General features: G+C 34.2%; 5 protein-coding genes across 10 annotated transcripts; 3 read left to right on the top strand and 2 right to left on the bottom strand.

Moving 5' to 3' along the window:
• The first annotated feature begins 467 nt into the window (after positions 1-467).
• Positions 468-5,331, top strand: LOC9299215 (probable serine incorporator). Of its 3 annotated transcripts, XM_021020694.1 has the most exons (13): positions 470-639; positions 2,745-3,116; positions 3,209-3,282; positions 3,365-3,524; positions 3,623-3,647; positions 3,731-3,820; positions 3,906-4,077; positions 4,171-4,244; positions 4,345-4,414; positions 4,503-4,574; positions 4,652-4,785; positions 4,864-4,937; positions 5,013-5,331. In XM_021020694.1, exons 2-13 carry the CDS (start codon positions 2,927-2,929, stop codon positions 5,060-5,062), a joined length of 1,185 nt encoding a protein of 394 aa, XP_020876353.1. In that variant the 5' UTR covers positions 470-639; positions 2,745-2,926; the 3' UTR covers positions 5,063-5,331. The 3 variants fall into 3 exon arrangements, with proteins under 3 accessions (XP_020876339.1, XP_020876353.1, XP_020876345.1); XM_021020680.1 differs by lacking the exon at positions 5,013-5,331 and having other exon boundaries at positions 468-639; positions 4,864-4,996; XM_021020686.1 differs by lacking the exons at positions 470-639; positions 5,013-5,331 and having other exon boundaries at positions 2,524-3,116; positions 4,864-4,996.
• A 379-nt stretch (positions 5,332-5,710) lies between these two features.
• On the bottom strand, positions 5,711-9,711 carry LOC9299321 (probable ADP-ribosylation factor GTPase-activating protein AGD14). Of its 4 annotated transcripts, none has more exons than XM_021020658.1 (13): positions 9,472-9,711; positions 9,111-9,248; positions 8,965-9,026; positions 8,803-8,890; positions 8,653-8,714; positions 8,117-8,579; positions 7,557-7,955; positions 7,330-7,464; positions 7,133-7,240; positions 6,949-7,029; positions 6,535-6,667; positions 6,396-6,435; positions 5,711-6,268 (listed from the first exon to the last, which is right to left on the bottom strand). In XM_021020658.1, exons 2-13 carry the CDS (start codon positions 9,207-9,209, stop codon positions 6,133-6,135), a joined length of 1,806 nt encoding a protein of 601 aa, XP_020876317.1. In that variant the 5' UTR covers positions 9,210-9,248; positions 9,472-9,711; the 3' UTR covers positions 5,711-6,132. The 4 variants fall into 4 exon arrangements, with proteins under 4 accessions (XP_020876317.1, XP_020876308.1, XP_020876311.1 ...); XM_021020649.1 differs by having other exon boundaries at positions 9,111-9,239; XM_021020652.1 differs by having other exon boundaries at positions 9,111-9,232.
• A 3,361-nt stretch (positions 9,712-13,072) lies between these two features.
• Positions 13,073-16,400, top strand: LOC9299214 (3-hydroxyisobutyryl-CoA hydrolase-like protein 3, mitochondrial). The gene is made up of 10 exons (XM_002863198.2): positions 13,073-13,393; positions 13,665-13,766; positions 13,882-13,946; positions 14,557-14,691; positions 14,788-14,884; positions 15,106-15,235; positions 15,325-15,503; positions 15,636-15,763; positions 15,859-15,960; positions 16,156-16,400. The coding sequence occupies exons 1-10, from the start codon at positions 13,150-13,152 to the stop codon at positions 16,255-16,257; spliced, it is 1,284 nt and encodes a 427-aa protein (XP_002863244.2). The 5' UTR covers positions 13,073-13,149; the 3' UTR covers positions 16,258-16,400.
• On the bottom strand, positions 16,353-19,007 carry LOC9299320. The gene is made up of 5 exons (XM_021020643.1): positions 17,756-19,007; positions 17,421-17,633; positions 17,250-17,341; positions 16,884-17,164; positions 16,353-16,792 (listed from the first exon to the last, which is right to left on the bottom strand). Exons 1-5 carry the CDS (start codon positions 18,881-18,883, stop codon positions 16,458-16,460), a joined length of 2,049 nt encoding a protein of 682 aa, XP_020876302.1. The 5' UTR covers positions 18,884-19,007; the 3' UTR covers positions 16,353-16,457.
• A 1,744-nt stretch (positions 19,008-20,751) lies between these two features.
• Positions 20,752-21,515, top strand: LOC110227203 (heavy metal-associated isoprenylated plant protein 18-like). The gene is made up of 2 exons (XM_021020705.1): positions 20,752-21,113; positions 21,260-21,515. Exons 1-2 carry the CDS (start codon positions 20,815-20,817, stop codon positions 21,408-21,410), a joined length of 450 nt encoding a protein of 149 aa, XP_020876364.1. The 5' UTR covers positions 20,752-20,814; the 3' UTR covers positions 21,411-21,515.
• Positions 21,516-22,928: the final 1,413 nt, after the last annotated feature.

Below are 22,928 nucleotides of genomic sequence, written 5' to 3'. Positions count from 1 at the left end.
TCTGCCACAAATATTATCGATCCAGGCTTTTGAAATTATTCTAAAAATATTAATTTAATTTTACATTTTCTATTTAGGTTTTTAATTAATGTCATATCATTTTTTTACATTTTTTTGGTTGAAGTTATCATTATTTTACTTGAAAGTTGAAAAAGACGATAGCGTCGAGTGGAGACATGCAGTAAACTTAATGGCGGGAAAGCAAAAAATAATCATACAAATTTGGCGACAAAACAAGATTGAAAGAATAAATTTTAACCTTTTTATCAAAAAAAGAAGAAATAAACTGTTAAAAAAAATGGAAAGAGGATCTTCATTATTGAATATGCTCACAAATTAGGAAACATAAATAAGATTGTAAAGATAAGAAAGGAAAAAAAAAAAGAGAGAGAAAAAAAAAGATTCACAATTTATATCCTACGCATGCCATACACATAACACCATATATAAGAAAGAAAGTGTTTAAAAAGAGCAAAACTCAGAAGAAACAACAAAACCTGAAATCATTAATTTTCTTCTTTTTCACAATTTCCTCTCAGATCTTTTTTGGGGTTTCTCATTTGTAAGTAAAACCTCTAATAAGAAACATTTTTCACATCTCCAGATCTGATCTTGAGCTTTTGCACCAGCAAAAAACAGGTTCTCTTCTATCTTTCTTGATCTATCATCAGATTTAGTAACATGCATGTTAGTACTTGTTAATAAAAACTATACATAAGATTTTGACTTTTAAAGTGATTAATATGAATCTTGCGATCCCCATATGTTTCTTGGGAAAATGAAATGAGGATTCGAGAGTTTTCTGGGAATCCAAACACTAAATTTCTTCTGCAAAACCCAAAATGTTAATTAATTTTCTAAAGATTTGAGGCAGAGAGGGACCAGTCAATAATCACTTTTCCTTTCTTTTTTTCACTGTCTTTGCTTTCTGCTAATTATCTAACTTTTCCAACAGATTAGACGTAACTTTAACATAATAAAAACCTTAATTTATGGGTGATTAAGATAGAGACATACTCCCTCCGTTCTTTTATAAGTGATGTTTTAGGAGAATGCATAATAGATTAAGAAATCATTTAATTTGTTTATTTCAAAACTAAAAAATCATTTATTATCTAATCAACCAATAAAAAAAATATATACAGAATATATATAAATCGTCAAAACTAATAAAATAGTAATTAATTTTGTATTGATATTTGAAAACATCATCTATTTAAGAACAAAATTAGAAACTTAAAACATCACTTATAAAAAATCGGAGGGAGTATGTAGTTTTTAGTACAACCTATGCCATACTTCCAGGTACATGATTCTTCTCTATGCTTCATTTATAAGTTTTCTTTCCTTCTCGGTTTTTCCTTACATAACAAAATTCAATTATGTCAAACGTTTACCCATTTTTTTTAAATTTATTATATTGATTGGAACAACAACTCGAGGGCATGCTTGTTATGATGAGCTTAGGATTAGAATAATTGCCACTATAAATTTGTATTTTATTTTTCTTATAAATTTAATATTTCTTCTAATTAGAATAATATGATTTTAGGGGTTTTCAGTTTTCTTTAAAAAAAATAGTTGTTTAGTTTTGATTCTATTAGAGGCTAAAGAATAACTTTGGAATTAACTAACTTCTGCTTCATCATCATCAATATGTAATAGAATTTTGACTTTCTTTTTTTACGTCTAAGAAATTTGCGGGTCTAGACTCATAATCTCCTTAAACCGAGGATTAGAGCACGTTAAATTAGTTTTTTTTTTTCACCGGTTTTTAAACTCTTGTTAATCTTGAAGAATTTACCTTTTTAATAACACCGATTAGCATTGGCCACCAGGATTCGAGTAGCATTAGCTATTAGGAATTCTAACATTGTTTTCCCAAACCCCAGAATGTCTTTGGACCTAGAAATTTTTTAGGATCACCTTAATTTTATATAAAAAATATAATACCGATTGAGATATGTCGAATTTGATATCATTATTTTACATTGATCATATAATATAGATTTTCGTATCAAATTTCGGCTGATCCTTTGCTTTTTTGTTTGTACCATTTTTCTAATTAAATTGTTTGAGAAGTAACCACTAACCACGGGTCTCAATAAAGTCGACTTGTGAAGATCCAAAAATCAAGTTTGCTTTTCTCAATTTCTGGTAGAAAAAGGAAATAAAAAGCAAAAAAGGTATATGATGTGGCTGCATAGCATTAACAATTTGCTCACATTCGTGCCCAATAGCGTCCGTACACGTTTCATTTAGAGTGCAATTTGTATACATTCATCCCCCAAAATAATCTCTAAGGATTTGTTTCCTTTTTTATCTCTTCTTTAAGCTTTTGTTTCTCTCTCGATATAAAGTTTATTGGCCATTTCTTAGTTTTATTATTCGTATCTCAATTCAACAAGATTCTTCCCTTTTTTTCCCTCGGATATTTCATTATTAGTTACTTCTAAATCTTGATTTTTGGGAGTTCAATAATTTTAGGTTTGATATTTTTGACTTATTTGGGTGATTACAGTTATAAAGGCATGCCTCAAAAAGCTTTTTTTTAGGCAAACTTGCACTCCACGTATTATATGTTATGTTCTACTTAACATAAAACACATAACAATTGCTTTCTATTGAGAAACGAATTAAGTGTGATTTGAGAGAGAGAGAAAAACACATGTTTTTCATTTTTAACTTGATTTCTCTCATCACAATTTTCCAAGTGCTATAATTTTCTTGGTTTCTTGTTTTAGATTCTTTGTTCTGAAGGAAGACAAGTAAAGGCTTCTGGAGTCTTTCTTGTGTTTAGTCTGGTCTTATACATAACCAACCACTCCCAAGGAGCGGGAGATTTGGGATTGATGATATTATTTGCCAAGGATCTATGATCTTCCAATGTCATGAAGAAGAGAGAGTTTGCTAAGTTTAAAGACTTATGGAGACCGGTACAAGCATTGACAAGAATGGCTATGAAGGAATCAAGAACGGTTCGTGGTTTAGCCAGTTTCGTAATGGATACAATCCATGGATGGCTAGATATGTGTACGGTCTGATATTCCTTTTGGCAAATCTGCTGGCTTGGGCCTTGCGCGATTACGGCCAAGGTGCCTTGACCGAAATGAGAAGTATGGTCACCTAAGTCTCTAGCTAGCACCATGAACTTTTACAATAATTTTTTCAGATGAATGATTGATTCTAAGTTTATTCATTATTGCAGAATTCAAGAATTGTAAAGAAGGTGGAGAGTGTTTAGGGACTGAAGGAGTTTTACGAGTAAGCTTGGGATGTTTTGTATCCTTTTTTTATTTTATTAGTGAAATTTTATAAAGTATTTTCATGCCTTCAGAAACATTTTCTTTAACCGTTTCCCTAGTTGTTCTATTTCATTATGTTTCTTTCAACCGTTGGGACATCAAAGACGCAGTCGTCGAGAGATAAATGGCATTCAGGATGGTGGTTTGCTAAGCTTTTCATGTGGCTTGGCTTAACCATCTTCCCTTTTTTGTTGCCTTCTTCCATTATTCAGCTTTACGGTATAACTAAGACTAACCCGTCCTCGAATATTAATCGTTTTTCGATATAAAAATTCAGTTAGCATGACAAAATTGCTTTTTCTTTGCTTTCTTGGCAGGGGAGATTGCCCATTTTGGTGCAGGGTACGTTTTATCTAATCTTACTTCAGAAACTATGTGATGGTTTTATCTCGGAAGCTTACCATTAAACTCTTGTTTTTTCATAGGGTCTTTCTCCTAATTCAGCTCATTAGTATCATTAGTTTCATTACATGGCTCAATGAATGTTTCCAAGCTCAAAAAGATGCAGAAAGATGGTGAGACACCATGAGACTGTTCTTTAAGTAGTTGGGAAACATATAAAATGATTTGTATATTCTAATGAAGCTTCGTATGTTGCAGCCATGTCCATGTGATGCTACTAGCAACCACTGCGTACACCGTATGCATATTAGGGGTCATTTTGATGTACATTTGGTATGTGCCTGATCCATCATGCCTTCTCAACATATTTTTCATCACATGGACTTTGTTCCTCATCCAACTCATGACAAGTATCTCTCTCCACCCCAAAGTGAGTCAGTTTCGATGTGCATTCAAATAGTATTCTTTCTCCACATGTGACTTGAGAGTTTTGAAAACTGCTCTTCTGGTTGTATTTCAATAGATAAATGCTGGATTCTTGACTCCAGCACTTATGGGGCTTTATGTTGTGTTTATCTGCTGGTGCGCCATTCGAAGGCAAGTTTCGTCTGAATATCGAGCAACTCGAGAGTAGTAGTCTCTATTTTATGTTCAATAAGTAATAGTTTCCAACTCTATACAACATTTTGTTCTGCAGTGAGCCAGTAGGAGAAACTTGCAATCGAAAAGCCGAAGGTTCTAGCAGAACAGACTGGCTTACCATCATAGTAAAATCTCAAACCTTTACATGACCTTACGGATTTTTTGGGATTGTAAAGAAAGTACTAAACGGATATATGTATATATATTGTGTAGAGCTTTGTTGTTGCACTGGTTGCAATGGTAATCGCGACATTCTCCACGGGCGTAGATTCCCAATGTTTCCAGGTTTGTCATCTATGAGCTCAACTTTGCTGCAAAACTACAAAAGAGAAACTTGACTAATAGCGAGTGGCCTTTAACAGTTTAGAAAAGATGAGAATCATGAGGAAGATGCAATTCCTTACGGATACGGATTCTTCCATTTTGTGTTTGCTACTGGAGCAATGTACTTTGCAATGCTACTTGTTGGCTGGAACATACACCATTCCATGAAAAAGTAAGTTCTTGATGAACAAGTAAGCTTTGTAAATCTTTGTGGTTCCATCCAAAATTTGAAGCTCGGGTTTTGTGTTAGGTGGACCATTGACGTTGGGTGGACAAGTACTTGGGTAAGGATAGTGAACGAATGGCTCGCGGTTGGTGTTTACAGTAAGTTAACAAAAACAAACCCTCTTTTACCAGTTTTTGATACAGTTTGTAAAGTTTGAATAAATGTTGTTGCAGTTTGGATGTTGGTGGCTCCAATGGTACTGAAAAGTAGACAAACAACATGAGAGATCACTACAGAGAGATTTTGTCACTTATAGTTTCATCTCGGTATTGTGGATCTTGTCGAAAAATAGAATAGAAGATTAAGATTGGATAACTGTGTGAAATCATCATATATTTGTACTTAGATTGTTTAGGATCAAAGAAAGATGGATACAAATATAGCTATAGATTAGTAATACTGTGAGTCTGTGACCCTAATAGGGTCTCTATTCATGAAGCGTGTACACGTTATTACACATACATCTCTCTATATACATCGTTTTAATGTTAAGCAATTGGATGCTAAAAGCCATAAAATTTACAGTTTGCCATATCAAAGACTCCATATGTGAAAGAGGGTCTCTAATCTGAACAATAAGAGAAGAAACTCTTTACTACAAGCTTATAGAAAAGACATAACAACTCTGTTTTTAAAGTGTGAGAAAGAAGTTTGTGAGAAAAAATTTAAGAATCGTAAAGGCTCGAGTTTGAGCAAGATTTTGTAGTGATTTTCCAGGACGATTTTCGACAAGACATGGGGTTTCCGCGTCCTGAACTCGTCAATCTTAGTGTATTCTTTACATGTTGAAATCTCATTAATACACCAACAAGTAATGTTGAGAGAGTGAAGAGAAACTTCACAAAACCTTAAAAAGTCTCATAAAAGCAAATTCTAAATTGCCAATATTCAATTTTGACAAGACTTTTATGGTCAATGTGTAAACTGTTTTACAAGATAATACAACACAAAGGAGGAGCCTGAAGATTTTTCTAGAGGACAATAGCCAAAAAAAAAAAAAAAACAGACTCCACCACCCTCAAGTTTATTACAATAAAACAACAAAAGGGAAATGAAATATAGAAACACCAAAGAATAAATATCAAACCTATTTCAAAACATTTTGATGCTTATAAAAAATAATTTAACACTCTCACAAACCCCAATTCTTCTTCAAGTTCATGGCTTGTACCTTCCCTCGTTCACCCTATTTTAATCCATGTGTGTGTTCGATTTGATACGTTATACTACACCTTAGAACACAAACGAGCTAATATACATAGCTCTCTCTCGAGCTAATATTCTCGCTCTTTCTTACCCAAACGGGTTTCCTCCTGATTGGAAAGAAGGTGGGTTCAAAGGAACTGCAGCAGCAAACGAGCTTCCGAAATTTTGATATGTTTGTTGAGCGTCATATGAAGCGTTTATGTTGCCAATTGGGTTTACATTGCTGCAAAAAATACGGACAGCTATAACTTGAGAAACGATTCAGGAAAGATAAATAAAGGTTGCTAAAAGCTTTTGTGTAGAGTCATCGAGCTAACGTGTACATCAAGAATTAAATCAAAAGGTCATACCTAGGTGGCATGCTTCGTGGTAATTGAGAAGACATGTACCCTGAAAAATGGGAGCAAATAGTTCATCAAACCTTTCATAAGAGTAAACACATCATTTAATAGTAGAGAATAACAAAGTAAAAGTAATGGCATGCTTTACTTGGTGGCATTGCCGATGGATGGGTTGAGACTTGAGAAGGTATATTGAATTGATTGTGTACTCCTTGAGAAGGCATCATGCCTGAAGGAGGTAATGCACCTTGCAGAGGAGCCATGGAAGGGAACAGATTTTCCTGTAACGTTTTCACATCACTTAACATCTAATCCACCAATCGATCATTCTATAAATACTTTGGTAAGTCAAGTTGTTCAATAGCAGATGTTGACCACGTAATGTGAAAGGGTTTAACCAATTAACTCATAAGCTAAGTTTTTGTAAGTATTTCATTAAGAGCTAAAGCCAACATTTTCTCAGCTGCCAAGTAGCAATTTCGCTCAAAGCTAATTTCCAAAACATGCTTGCTTTCACACAAAAATTATATTCTGGCTATGTCAAATGAGCTAGAGGACATACCGTTTGCGTTTGTGATGGCGGCCCAGGGCTGAAGTCAAAAGGGTTCATTGACTTGGCTGGCTGCGGAACATTCTGGTATGGCTGTTGCAGGAAATAGATAATTATTCACAAGAATGTAACAGGCTGTGATGTCATTGATGCTTAAATTCATTAAGGATTCAGAAATTTATCAGAGAAACTGTACCACGGGGTTATTATACTGCTGCATGCCATAATGCATACCATGAGGTGGACCAGCTTGCCACCCAGGCGCTGGTGCATGGTATGATGGGTAGGTTACAGCGAATAAATCCTGCAGAAAGGTTAGCATGTCATTCACACTCTGGCACATGGTAAGATATAGAAATGGGACAGACCAAATGGCTAAAATAAATTGAATACCGCAGGTAATTCTGATCTTCCGGAAGGTTTAACTTCAGAAGACTGCTGGCCACCAGAAGGGACTCCATGAAGAGGTTGTAATGACGGTTCACTCATTGACCTATGTACATTAGATGCAAGTTCTGTGTTCCATGGCTGTAACAAAAATCCGAGAAGCATAACCATATAACACTTTCGACGCAGAATTTTATGCAATTCTTTGATATATCATGCAATGAAATGCCCACCTGTTCACTCGAATGCTCATTCGGAAATGGTGCAAAGATTTGTGACGTGGAATGACCAAGATGCACAGGTCCGTTAGATGGTATAGACGTCTGACCTGGCACAGAAGAATTCACTGCCAATTGAGAGAGAATTGAATCCAGTGTGTTTCCATTGGGTGGTGGTTGCGACACATTTAAACTAGGGGCACTGGGTGCAGCATCGAAAGATGCCCAGTTATCATTAGATGAACTTGCTGGCTGTGGAACAGGCTGAGGTGTGGTCGATGGTGCTTGTATTGCAACAGATGGAGCAGGAGGTTCAAAATCAGTATCAAAATCAATCAGGCTCAAAGCAGTCTCTAGCTTTGCTTCTGGTGGCTTCTCATTTGTGGACATTAAACTACTCAATGGTGTAGCTGACTGAAATAACACAAACAGAAACCATCAAAATTGTGGTATTACCTTGGATAGATGTGCTACAACAACTTTATATAGGTAAAGGGTTATGAATATAAGCAGAGCCTCAATGGCTCATATATAATTTACATCCTTCATGCACTCTGAAAAAGATGAAGCCAAACCTTTGCATGTGCTGAAACATCAGAATTTCGGCTAACAGGGGGTTTTGGAGGCTCTCCCACACGGAGAGGAATAACACTGTCACCTAAAATTTCTCTAACAGGTCGAGCTACAGGAGGGCTAGCTGAACCCAAGTCTTTCACTTGCTCAGGTGACTGGGAGCCCTCTTCTGATGTCTTTTTACCCCCAAATCTATCTTCTCTGCGCCAATCATTCAGGATCTCAGGACGAGCAGGGCTTTTTCTGTTATTACCAACATTCCTGCTACCTGGTTCAAACCCTGGACTTCTCCCACCAGGGCTTGATCTGTCGCTGTAACGACGGTCATATACATCTTCATATGGTGGACTCCGAGACCCACTAGAACTACGTGTCTCAATTGGAGACTTGTCATCATTCTTCTCATTCGAATACCTTTTATTTACATACACATGTCTGATGAAGTCCCTTAACCGCTCAACATTACTAACAGATAAAAGAACACAATGAGTCAATATAACACATCCATCTCCACAACAAGAAGAGAGATTTATAATACCTTCCGTCAGGCACTGACTGCCGCTGTTGATCCAGCCCTTTAAAATAAATTTCCTTAGCATGCTGTTACAAAACAAAAGATACTAAATCACAAATGCCAAGAGAAATAACTCATCAAAAGAAGAGAAATGAGAGATATTTAACTCGTTACCTTATTTCCACCTTCTTTTAAAGCAGTAACTTCTTGTGAGGTAAATTTCGCCATTGATATCGATTTAACACGGTGCGTAAACTCACGGCTATTCAAAAAACATATGTATCATATATCAACAACACTTCCAATGAACACTATATACAGAATCTAGAAACTTACTGTATTCCACTGCAGTTGGTACAAACAAAAGTCCAGAAAGTAGTGCAAACATATTGTGGTCCCTGAGGAAAACATAAAAGTTTAAGCTGATTCAAAATTTCTTGGTTTTCATTGGAAATGATCAAAAGAAGAGTCACTAAACTTACAAGGCTGTTACAGTTTATACATCTCTTATTCTCAGGAAGTTTGAGAAGACTCCTTATAATCTTCTCGTTCTTCTCGTCTTCTTTAACTCGATTCGCCATTTTCGATACCAAAACACTAGCAGCTAGAAACTACACAAACTTTAGAATAGTTGAAATTACTTTGCAATTAAGGAACTCAGGATCAGTTTTTCGAATCAATAATGGCGAAATCGAGTTCTGAACAATACGAATTGCAGATTTATTCGAGATTTGACTCCAAATTCTACTTCAGTTCATAGACCTAAGATCGATCACGACTAATAACATACAGATCCAGAAACTGTAGGAGATTTAGAAGAGAAACAGAGCAAAGAACACGAACCTGAGACGAATCTTCAACGATGATCCAATTTCTGGAGATTTTGATTCTTCTTCTTCTTCTTCTTTGTTGAACCAGTGTTTCTAGAGAGAGAGAGAGAGAGAGAGTCTTTGTACAGCTAAGAATGGTCTGGGGTTAAAAGAGTAGAGAGATTTGAGGAAGGAGATGGACGGAAATAATTGACGGCGTTAGATTGTGGAATCTATAAGTTTGTGACCGGTGTTGACGACGTCGACGGCTGTGGTCTGTCTCGTTGACGGGAAATGAGAATAGTCGACTAAAGGTTATTTATAAATTCATATTTTTTTTTTTAGAGTATATTTAACAAAAATTCTTGGTTTCTAAAAGTATTTATTCAAAATATTATTGGCGGATCGGGTCAAAATTGAAATCAGATCACAAAATTTCCAAAAATCTTTAATGAATATTTACACCAATAATTACTATTTATCTCGCTTTCCATAACTTAATTCGTTCTTTGTACGATTGTTATAGATAAGAAAATGTATATTGATTTAATGCTAATATAACAAATTTTATTAAATTTTCTAAAAACTTTTATCAAATATATTCGTTCTTTCAATGATTTAAAATGAAGAATTAGAGTAAACTGGATAACATTTTTCAGTTTAGACACCTGATAAATCAAATTTTCTGCTCATTCGTACTCGGAATCATTTTGGTCATTTTTATAGTATGACTCTAAACTATTGTCCAATAATTTCAGGTGATGTGAAACATTGTACACATATTTTTTTTCTTCATCGACTAAGTAATATATGTCCGTTTTTTAAATTTTGATTCACATTATATGCGATTTTTTTTTTTTTTTCGTCAAAGTGAAAATATATTAATACGAAATGTCATTATACAGAGTTTCCATGAAGGAGGATCATGATTATCAGAATAAAAGCATACAACAATACATCCAAACTGGGCTAGATTATGAGCTACTTGATTACAATTACGATTTACATAGTTAAACTGTTTCTCTTTAAACTTTGAAGCCCAAAAACAAAGATCCTGAAGAATGCCTGCAATAGATGCGTCCCGTGAAACACCATTAATATTATCAATTAAAACTTTGCAATCCCCCTCGAAAATAATCTTTGTGAAACCTCGAATCCATGATTGCTGCATGGAAGAAAGGAGAGCTTGCGCTTCTGCTTCTAGTGGTGAACCCGTGCTTTTTAGTCGTGAAGAACCCCAAGCCGTAGCTGTACCCGCATGATCTCGAATAATCCAACCCGCGGTTGTTTGTTTGGTAATGATATCAAATTTTGCATCAAAATTGCATTTATGGAAGGTTTCCGGTGGCCGTGACCAAGAATATGCTCTGTTTGCGGACGTAACGTTATCGGAGTCGCTATATCCCTGCTTTTCCAAAACTTCAAGCCATTCTCGTACATCCGTTTTCGCTTGTAAAGCTACTTTTGAAGGGCTGAGTCTAACTTTGTTGAATACTAAATTGTTCCTTGATTTCCAAATTTGCCAAAGTAACCAAAAGGGTAAAAATTTATTTGTTTTGGAGATACCTATGGTACGTTGCAAATCCATCAAACAAGATAAATTATCTTCAACATTCTCAGAGGATAACTGTGTTTGTAGTACAGGTATATGTGAGAGTCTCCTTGCTAGAATGGCAAAAGGACATGTAAAGAGGCAGTGGTTGATTGTTTCTTCCGCTTGTCCGCACCGTTGACATGTTGGATCTAACTTCATTCCTCTAGAGTTTAACCGGGTCATTGTACCTATAGTTCGTGTTAAAATATGCGAAAAAATAATCTAGTATTTTATTAACTATATGTATTTTATATAAATTCAAAATAAGTTAGATATAGGATCAAATAAAAGTGAAAAAAGAATCATTTATTTATGTTTAAATTAGGTGGAGAGATTTTAGAAAATTAGTAATTAATTGAATGTAATTAAAGATATAAATCGTTTAGGACAATATCTTCTCAAATAGATTTTTGTAGGGATTAAAATTGTAAATAAAAAATAGTTCAAGGATTTTTGGTCAATTGAACGTAGATGCTTTCAATGAAGTTAAGTTTTTGTTCTCTAATTCAATGACATTAGATCTTGTATCTGCACGTTGCGCGGAATTTAGTTTAAAACTTTTATTCTTTGAGTATAAATATAATCATTTGAATTTTAAAAGATTTTACATTACTCATGTGCATTATCTTTCTAAAGTAATAAAAAATTTCTCACACTTTTCACTATAAATTTTCTCGTTACCTTTTATGATTCACTGATCACTCGTCTTCTCCCGACATCTGCTATTAATTTTTTTTTTTTTTTTTTGTCAACCACACATTAATTAATAAATAACTATTTGATTGGTTGCCCAATTAGGAAGAGAATAGTTGACAAAAGTAACTTCAGAAAATAAAAGTCTAGAAGAACGGGCTAAGCAGTCTGCTTGAAGATTACATAAACGAGAAATAAGAGAAAGCGAGAAGAAAGGAAAAGAGGCACGGAGGAAACCCAACTCGTCTAGCAGATTGGAGAAAGCCAGCCATTCATCCGGTGATTGTATCATCGAGACTAACTCCAAGCAATCTGATTCAAACGCCTGACAATCGATCCCTCTTGAAAGGATATTCTTCATAGCCCAAATTAAAGCTTCCATCTCCGAGTGAAGAGGGGAGGGACACCTCCGAAGGCACTTTGCACCGAGCAGTATCGTTTGATCATTTCCTTGAAAACACCACCACCCTATACCCATTGTTGGATCTGTATTTTCAAGAGCCATCAATCCGACATCTTCTGCTATTATTTTATTAATTTAACTATTTATATAAATAGTATAAATTAACTATTTATATTATATTATAATTATAAATAATGATATGTCCTAAATCCTTCTTATTTTTAATCGATACTCAAAACATGATAAGTTTCTAACTAAATCCTTCTTATTTTTAATCATTAAGATAGGTAAAACAAATATTTTTTAATCATTAAGATAGGTAAAACAAATATCTAAATCCTTCTTATTTTTAATCGATACTAAATAATGATAAGTTTCTTCCTATCTCTAACTATCTTAAAATATTTACTCATTATTTATATGTTAAAATATAATTATCTATTTTATATTTAACCAATCTCTATTCAAAATTTTCAAATTTTCAGTTGTATATTTATTTTTTCGTTTTTTAATAACATTCCATTTAATTTTTGTCAATTATTGTTTTTATTTAATGTGTGAATTAATTTTGGTTTTAATGTTTTTGGTTTAATAAATAAAATATGTGGAACCTAAAAAAAATAACAAATGATGATATAGATGTTGATGTGGACAACCTAATGGAAAGATAACTCTCTAATTATATATATAGATTTTGTATAATTGTGTATTTTCTTTTCTGTCAAATAAAAATAATTAAAACTCAATCACATGAACTCGAGACAAAATGGTAGTCATGGGCGTTCGAATATTTGATCGGTTCTGTTTTGATTTCATTTAGTTTCGGTTTTGTTTTTCAGTTCTAAAGTTTGGGATCTATTTGAGTATTTTGAAATTTTGGTTTGGTTTCGGTTTTTTTTACTTTAGTTCTGGTTTGGTTAATGTTTTCAGGCTCTGACTAACTCTCAAAAGTGGCTTTACGATCTAAAGAAACCTCTGAATGAGAAAGAGTGTTTCACTTACTATCTCTATCTCCGTCACTGATGACTGTATCTTCCTTCTTCACCACTATGATCATCAAAACTTTGTCTCATCGCATCTTTTTCCCCAAATTCTCATCAACCTTCTCTTCTCACCAAACCCGCAGATTCTCAATCTCCGATCGTCGGAAATTCTCAGCGATGGCCGGAGCTGGCGTCGACGATTTCGTTAAAGGAAATGTTTTTCCGAATGGTGTCGCTCTCATCACTCTCGATCGAACCAAAGCTCTCAACGCCATGAATCTTGGTAACCCTTTTGTTGTTTGCTTCTTGGGTTTAACAAAGTTAGAACCTTTAAGTGTTTATTGAATTCAAAATCATGTTTTTAAAAGGAATTGGCTTTGAATAGAGGAATTTTTGTTGTTTGGTGAATTTGGGATGTAACTAATCATTGCTAAAAGATGATTGCTAGGCTCAGATATAATTATAAGAAGCTAGAAGATTTTGGGTCATGAACTCGATCGATTTAGTCGTGTACGCAGTTTCTCAGCTGGTGTTATACAATATGATATTTACAGATATGGATATAAAGTATAAAAGCTTTCTTGACGAATGGGAATCTGATCCGAGAGTCAAATGTGTCATCGTTGAAGGTAGCACACCTCGGGCCTTTTGTGCAGGTAATTGCAAGTTTTGTTCTTTAATGTGGAAGCTAGTTTTTATAGAATGTTTCATATAAAAATCGAAATTGTTTGTAAGTGTTATGGAGTGATCTTCTATATGAATGGTGTGCAGGGATGGATATTAAAGGAGTTGCTGCAGAAATCCAAAAGGACAAAAACACACCTCTTGTGCAAAAGGTTTGTACAATAAATCATGTTTTATCAACTTCAAAATATGATTCAGCATTATTCCTTACTTGTCTCTATCTTAAAAACATATAAGGGTTAGAATAATGCATTGTAGTCATCTTTCTTGGTTTTTGCATCATAGGAGCCATCTTTAGGTAAGAAAACTAGTAGAAAGATCTTAACCATGGTCTTTGTATAACTGCTTGTGGTGATCTGAAGCAGATAATCACCAAAAAACCAATTGGTGGATTTGATCCAGGTTTGCTAGTGTAATTTCTGTTATTGCTCATCGCCATATGGAGCGTATTTATGAAAATTCCATATGGTGATGACAGAAATCATCTCAATACTTCAGGCCATGCTTTAAAAAAACAACACCATTCATTACCAATTGCGGCGCCTTATATACAGAACAAGCTCATTGTTGAAGAGCACTGTGATTGTCTCTACTGAGCATAATGAATTACAAGTACTTGGCATTTTCGATCCTATTGAGATTAGATTTCCTTACTTTTGGCCCTTCTTTGAGTATTTACCTCCAATTTCTCAGCATTGTTTTTGTAGAATATGTTAGCCTCTAAAATGTAGATCTTTTAACTTCGCTATTTTGATTCCTTAGGTGTTTACAGCAGAATATACTCTGATATGCGCAATTGCTGGCTACAAAAAGCCATATATCTCATTAATGGATGGTATAACAATGGGATTTGGCCTAGGTCTTTCCGGACATGGTCGCTACCGTGTGATAACTGAGGTACTAAAGAGAAAAACACTATTCTGCACATTTTTTGTAGGCAATAATAGGAATTACTTTCTTGACTCTTTTTCATATTTTTGTTTTCCATTCCAGAGGACGGTTCTTGCCATGCCAGAAAATGGAATCGGCTTGTTCCCAGATGTCGGGTTTTCATATATAGCAGCTCATAGCCCTGGAGGAGGATCTGTTGGTATGTTCCTATGCAAATCCTTTACACTGGCAAGAGTACTTTAATGAAAAGAATAAGGAAATGCTCAACGCCAGTTAAAGATTATTCCTAGTTAGTTGATATCTAAGAATGCAGAGAATCTGGTTAAAATCGATGATTGTTAGTTTAAATCCTTCTAAGTTTGCATAGAGTGGAATTTATGTAGACGGAAGCAAAGATTAATGTGGCATAAATGTCTGCAGGTGCTTATCTTGGTTTGACTGGAAAAAGGATCTCCACACCATCCGATGCACTGTTCGTTGGTCTTGGGACACATTATGTACCATCTGAAAAGATAGCGTCATTAAAGGAAGCCATTTTGTCAGCTAACCTGTACGCTCTTCTCGACCTCCTTCCTTATCTTTCTGTCAAACGGAATATCTTTCTCTGTTTTGTAGAACTCATACATGTTGGTGATGCAGTTCTGGGGATCCTAATCAAGACATCCAAGCAACTTTATCAAAATACAGCGGAAATCTTGAATCTGAGGCCCATCTCAAATCGCTTTTGCCTCAAATAGAGTCAGCCTTTAGCTCAAATAAGTCTGTTAAGGAAACAATAGAAGAGCTCAAAAAGTACCAGCGAAGCACTGAGCCTTCAGGTATGATTTTCCATTGGAATAGTAATGCTCATAGAGCCTTACTGTTCGCGTTCAAACCGTGTTTAAGTTATAGTTGAAGATTCTAAATGAAACTAAAATCGCTGCCGTACCTTTGTCAATGTTTGGACACAGTTGTAGAATGGGCTAATGAGGCACTCAAAGGTTTGGAAAAAGGAGCACCATTTTCTCTTTACCTAACACAAAAGTACTTCTCCAATGTTGCATCTGCCAAGGGTAAAACCGAGAACGAATTAGCAACAGTGAGTTTTTTCAACTCTTAGAATTCCATTATGGTTCGTCCTCTAAGGAGACCAAGTCGAGTGCTAACCTTACATATTAACTTTTCTTCGTGAAGCTTAATGGCGTGATGAAAACTGAATACCGCATCGCACTAAGATCTGCCTTGCGTGGTGATTTTGCTGAAGGCGTCAGAGCAGTTTTGATTGACAAAGATCAGGTTTGTTCATCGCCACTCAAATTTCCAATGTTAATTTATCATTCCTCGCGTGCTTAGTTTCATCTATTGTGACCGGACATTATGAGTTGACATCTGTATCGACCAATGCTGTTTTAGAACCAAAGTTTTGTTGGTACCAAACTCTCTAGCTCAACGCTAATGAAACTGATCTGTTCCGACAAAAACCTTGTGCAGAACCCAAAATGGAACCCAGCAAGCATTGAAGAGGTAGACGAAAATGAGGTGGAAGCTCTGTTTAAACCATTAAGTCAAGAAGTGGAAGAGTTAAAAGTCTGATTCTCATTTTGCTTTCTCTGTTTAAGATCTGTCCACAACGTATTCAATGAATAAACAAATCTTTAGCCATGTGTTGAAGAAACTTGGGACCCTTCTTTTCACCTAAATAAATTATGTTCAAACAGTTGTAGATTATCTAAAAACATGAGCCATTGTATTACAAAAGAAGACATTGAAGACAAAAATAGCAAAAGATGAAATCAAGAAGAAGAAGCAGAGTTGTCGTAAGTAGATCCGACGTGATGGATAACGAATCCGTAGATTTTGCGTTTTAGTCGCTCGATCTTGTCCATTGTTGTGATCTGGTTTTCTTGGTTCGACGAGACCCGGTCCAGCCACTCGTTAACTTGTTTCAGCTGAGACAGAACTGCAGCTATGGAACTACCGTCTAAAGATCGTTTTGCTGCGTTTTTGTTGTCTAATGATTCTTCCACGAACCCAATGAACCACATTTGCATTTCGGATTGTAGGTTCACTGCGAATTTAGCTGTTTCCTTCAATCCATCTATGTCTGTCCACATCCCAACAATATTGTCTGAAACAACCACAAAGAAGAAACTTACAATTCTGCATTTGGTTATGAATGTTGATTGAAATGAAAATATGTTTCAATTTGAAGAACGAACCTGTCTTGCTAGAGGGTCTAGGAGAGAGACGAGTAGGCATTGATTTCTTCAGAGACGATGGCGATTCCTGGCTTTTCACTAGTGAGACCACGTCGAGGTTAGTAGCTAATGCAGCTTCAACCCAAAGAGCGATTGGGTTTTGTTGATCAGATGACGAGCTGAAACTGTTTTCTGAGGCTATCTTACTGTATTTCATGACATCTTCATAGATTGTTAAAAACTCGTTGATGATTCGCAACGGATTCCCCACCTTGGAAGCCGAAGAAAGTTCCGAGAATTTACTGAAACATTCAACCAGATGAAAAAGCTTAACAACACTGATTGCCAAAGTTTTAAATTTTGTTTGAGATGATATAAGAGTTTTACCTTAAACATCTTATGATGCACTCATTAGCATTGGCTTCCTCCAATGCTCGAGCTGCGGCTCTAGCAGCAAAGTCTCTTCTTTGCATAGCCTCCTGCATAATTCAAAATCATGATCACTCGAGTTTCTTTAGTCAATCAAATGTATCTTAAACACGAAACACTGCTTCGTACCTTTCCAAGTTTTGCAAGTTCATCAGAGATGCTATCAAATGGAACACTACCATCAGTCCATTTCCGTTCATGATAAGTGATACCAAGGCCTTCAACAACTGAGACTTCTTCTAGTAAACTACTCTCTGATGAACACGACTTCGCTTTCTCTTCACACGCTGAAGAATCACTCTTTCGCCTATTCGCATCACTGAGTCGCCTCGTCATAGCAGCCTACAACAATTGTACATCATCAATTCCAATCCATCAAACAGAACAAGTCAAACCTCACAACAAACAACTCATACTTCATTCGCCAAAACACTAATACTGTAAAATCTGAGTTTTATTGTTACCTGAGTACGCAAAATTGCTTGATGATCAGGCTTATTCTTAACACTACTCTTCTCCTTATGCTCAACATGAACATTTCCATCAGCTCCTAATGGTTCATCCCAATTCTTTCGATTCCCATTCTTAGCAGACGAACCGACTAAAGCTTCCGAAACTTTGGAAATTCCGGCTGCAATCGCCGCCATCTTCTTCTTCCCTGAAGAATCTACAACCATAGGAGACATCTTCACACCACTAGAAAGCCTTCTTCCCGGTGAAATCGACATCCTTCTTCCACTAGGAGAAGGATTCATCTTCCTTCCATTAGGTGATGGTTGTCTATACCTTGACGGCACAACAATCGACGGCTCTCTAGCAAGCTTCCTATTCTCCTCACGCGCCGCCGCAAGACTCGGCACAACACATTTCGAAGGAACCGGAGACGCAGATCTCTTCCCTTTCCCAGAAACCGCCGGTGATGGATCTCTCTCCACCGTCACTGCACCGGAACTATTCTTCTTCCCCGATGAGACTGACCGTTTAGACGATGCTGGTGACGAGAATCTCTGTGGCGTCTTCTGTTTAGGTTTCTGATTTCGAATTTGGTTACGATTCTCTTCGTTTTGATTCACCGGAGCAAGCGCTTGTCTCAAATTAGGTATCGTAACATCACCGTCGCCGTCGTCGTCAATTCTTCTATTGTTCAAGTAAACAGCAATAGGATCTAACGAGTACTCAGAGTCAGAAACTGGCTGAATAACGAAATCACGTTTAGATCCAGGCGATACTCTTGCAATCAACGGCTCTGGAGTTCCGACGAAGGCATGACGACCAGCGACGGGACGAATTCCGGCGGCGCGTGGGACTGGAGTAGCGAATTCTAAGCGTTCTAGGTATATGAATTGACCTAGTTGAAGACGGTTAGTGAGGATGAGATCTGTGTCGCGTTCGGAGAGAGAGACGTAAGTGGAGTTGAGAGAATCGGAGATTTGGACGTAGAAGCCTTGGTTTGGCCATAGATCGGAGCCGGCGAGAGCTGGGACGATTCCGGTGACTTGTAAGATTGCGGATCTGTGGTCTCCGGTGGGACGTGTGCCGGAGTTCATACATTGAAGAAGTTTTAGGAGGATTCCGGGTGCGAGTGACGCCATTTTTGTGTGAGGTTTGTGAGTTTGAGAATACACTGAGAGAAGAAGAAGAAGAATATAGGAGAAGTTATTGAAGCTTTGGCCGTTACAAGATTCAAAATTTGAAATCAAATTTTTTGTATTTCTTTAATTGTTTAACGGTTAAATGTTGAAATGCGATTAAAGAGATTTTCAAATTATGCTCGTTCTTTATCTTATGTGCAATTATGTAGCAGGTCATCAAATTTAAAAAAACAATTAAAAGAAAAATTAACTAAAGCCATAATCCTCAATCTAAAATTATGTTCCTCAATCTAAAATCCTTAGTTTTTCTTATCCAAAACTACGTTTAATCACGATTTTTAAACCATTCTAGTTTCCTCTATCATAAAACTTAGGCCTCCGCAAAATACCCATAATCGAAGAACTTAACTAAACTGATCCAAAAAAGAAGAATCGGACCGAACCCAAAACCGACAAAATACTTGAACGGATCCATGACTAGTTTCGTTTCTCTAACCGAATTTTTTTTTAACTAGTCACTGTACTCAATTCTTCAAATATTGGAGGATTTTATACATAAGTAAACAATAATAAAGAAAAAAGATATTTAAATTTTGCGCAAACGATCATTTTCTTTCTATTGATCATTTTCTTATATAATATGAATGAAATAAAAAAATACACCAACAATGTTGTTTTTTGTAAAAGGATAATTAACTTGTAAACTTGTCGAAATATCCTTTTCAACCAAGAAATCTCTTATGTGTTTTTATGTTTCTCCAATTCCTATATATAGTCTTTTTTTTTACTCATATCTTAAATTTTCAAAGATATTATGTGTTAAATGATATGAAAGTAAATATAATAGGAATTTTTTTCTCTTACTTAGGAACACCATTTAAAAGTTAAATTCAATAAGATATATTTTCAAAAATAAGAATTAAATGAAATTTTTTAATATTTAATAGTAATAAAATATTAAAGTATCAAAGTTGTTTATTTCTCTAGATTGTGATTAAATGTTTAGATACAAAAAAATAAAGATAATTCTGTTTTTCTTGACATCTGTATTAAGAAAAAAAATGTGCTAATGTTTTAAGGAAAACATTTTCTATATAAGTTCTATATATTTGTTATTTGATTAACAAATTATGGTTGTATGTCTAAAATTTTCTACTCTTATTTACTATAAAGTGATAGGTTTCTTAAAAGGTTTTATGGTGAGAAGATTCTTAAACAACTAGTAAATATTTTCTTAGATTTAGATCGCGATGGGTTGTTGGTCAAAGCGGCCGAGACGAAATTTTCCTGAAAAGTAGAGTGATTTAATAATATTCTTTTTATATCTATGTAAACTAGATAAGTGTTATATTTTTTCTATGTTCTTACGATGCTATATACATGTTTTCTCTTTTAAAAATTTGTCTAGCAGGTCAATTGAAGTCGAATTGAAGATTCGGATGCATTGTGAAAATTGCGTTAAAGATGTCAAGAAAGCTAGTTCCAAAGTTGAAGGTAAGCATTTATATTATAGTCCACATTTATGATACACTATACTGATCTCATTCATGGTACAAATCTAACTTAAGGCTTCCGCTTTGAATTACGTTTTTGGGTCCTTATATTATTTCGTGTAGTTGATAATTTCAAATTATCATTATGGTTTTATTATCTCAAGTTTTAAATTATAGTAAAAAAATCATGCCTTTGCTTAATTTAATTTTTCTTATATTTTATATATTAGTTTTTCAAAAAAACTTTTAGAATGTTTTATAGGTTTTGGTGGAATTGTAGGCAGAAATAAGATATTATGATGAAAAATGATCACATCAACATTTGTAATGTTTTGACCGATCATATATATATTATTGAGGATAATATAATAATTATGTTGTAATAAAATTATTTTAAATGATATTTGATTGTTAGGAGTTGAAGCATGTAGAATAGATATGGATAATCAAAAAGTTATGGTCACTGGTAATTTCAATTTAGAAAAGTTATTGAAAACTCTCAAGAAAAAAACCGGTAAAAAGGCAGAAATCTTAATGATGAATGAGAAAGCTGATATGGTTCAAAAAAAAAATGATGACCATGAAGTTGTTCAGAATGATGATGATGACCATGATGTTGTTCAGAAAGAAAATGATAAACAAAAGACATTTACAGAGAAGAAAGAAGAAGGTGATATAGTCCAACAAAACGACGAGAATCCTGAAGTAGAAGAAAAAATTAATACATCTGAAACAAGGTGGCCCACTTCTAACTAGTTAACAATTTTCATTAAGTATGAAAGTTTCAAAAAAAAAAACCTAATACTTCTTACTTTTTTTTTTGTTATAAGTATACGTTTTTCGGATATTACATGTGTTTTAACTCTTCATTTATTTTTTGTAGTACAACAAAAGTCGAAATAGTTTTAGAGAAGGATGAAGAAATTGAAATGGATAGAGGTGTTTATATGTACCCAAATAGTGATGATGAGAAAAAGATGGCCAAATATATGATGTTTAGTGATGAAAATCCTAATGCATGTTCGATTTCGTAACTGAACATCGTCAAAACTAGTATCCACCATGGAAAACTTGGCATGGTAATGGATTTTATCTATTTGGGGATATTTTGATATTTTCATCACCTTGATATTATATTATTATATAACTAGGATACAACCCGCTGTACTCCGCGGGTATCGGTTTTATTCGGTTTTCCTATTAATTATTTGATAATTTATAATTTATAATTATAACATATGTATTTTTTGGTGGTTGTTAAATTTTCAAATAGGAGAATGTGTTTTAATATGGTGAAACATGTGTATTATTTAATATATTTGTATCAAAATTTAATATAGTTAAAGTATTATAGTTTTGAGGTGTCTAACAGTAATTTTTATCTTCTAGAGAATATTGTGATCTTACATTTTTATTGTTTTGTAAATTCAAAAATTTTGGACCAGGAATTTCGTAGATATTTAAAAGAAGACCTTATAAATTTGAATTATTGTTAAAATTATATGATTTCAGATTTTATTGATATTTCAAATGAAAATAAGCTAATTAGCCTGTGTATATATAACCCGTCAAATAAAATAGATTAAAATTTAAAGTTGTTTCTTTTACAACTTCAAATGTGAAAAGAATAATTCTGTGATAAATTTTCTATTATATTTAACCCTTTAGCATATTGCTAAAAAACATAAATTTTTAAATAGAAAAAAAATCAAAATTAAAGAAAATATTAAAAATTGAAACCCTAACTCCAGTCGGATATCTTCTTTGACTTATCATTCACCCCGCCATTGTTGTCCACTCATAGACCTTATATGAAAAAGAAAAAAAAATTAAAATTGGAATGAGTTTGACATATAAATTGAAGATGACAGAATTCAAATAGATTTAATAAAACAAAATTGAAAAGAAAATGAATGCAAAAAATACGATTATTAAAAGGGTATCAACATCCAAACCTAAGACTTGATGATAATCAAACCTAGTATCTAAAACTAAGCACTGAATAGAAGAATAAAAACAAAAAATCAAAATCATATTCTTTATATCATATTCTAATATAAAGAATATGTATTGAAAGAAAATGAATTATTTCCATTTTTTGAGAAGAGCCGAGAAAACTTTATATTTGCAGTGAAACTTTGAACGATATGAGAATAACACAATCAGAGTACTATATTTATAGTGTTAAGAGAGTCGGCTATAATTTTAGGGTTAATCAAATATAATCTTATCTAATAAATTATCGAATCAAATCTAAAAGATTACAATCTTTTTTGATAAGATCACATTTGGATAGTATTTATAATATATGTACATGTTTATAATATTAAATCGACATTAAAACATAAATGTAGGAAACTATTTAGATTTGTATAGAGATTTCTTAAACTAATTAGATTGATAAGAGTATAAATTTTTATTAATATCTAATCTCGTTTTGAAAAGTTTTTAAATATATTTCCTTATTTTGGGAAAATTTGAAAGTTATAACAAAAATACAAATTGATCTTGAGATATTTATAGATTATAAATATATTAGTATCTACGTATAT

The sequence above is a fragment of the Arabidopsis lyrata genome (genome assembly GCF_000004255.2).
Source record: "Arabidopsis lyrata subsp. lyrata unplaced genomic scaffold ARALYscaffold_9, whole genome shotgun sequence".
NCBI classification, from domain to species: domain Eukaryota; kingdom Viridiplantae; phylum Streptophyta; class Magnoliopsida; order Brassicales; family Brassicaceae; genus Arabidopsis; species Arabidopsis lyrata.
This window is presented reverse-complemented; position numbering and strand designations above follow the sequence as displayed.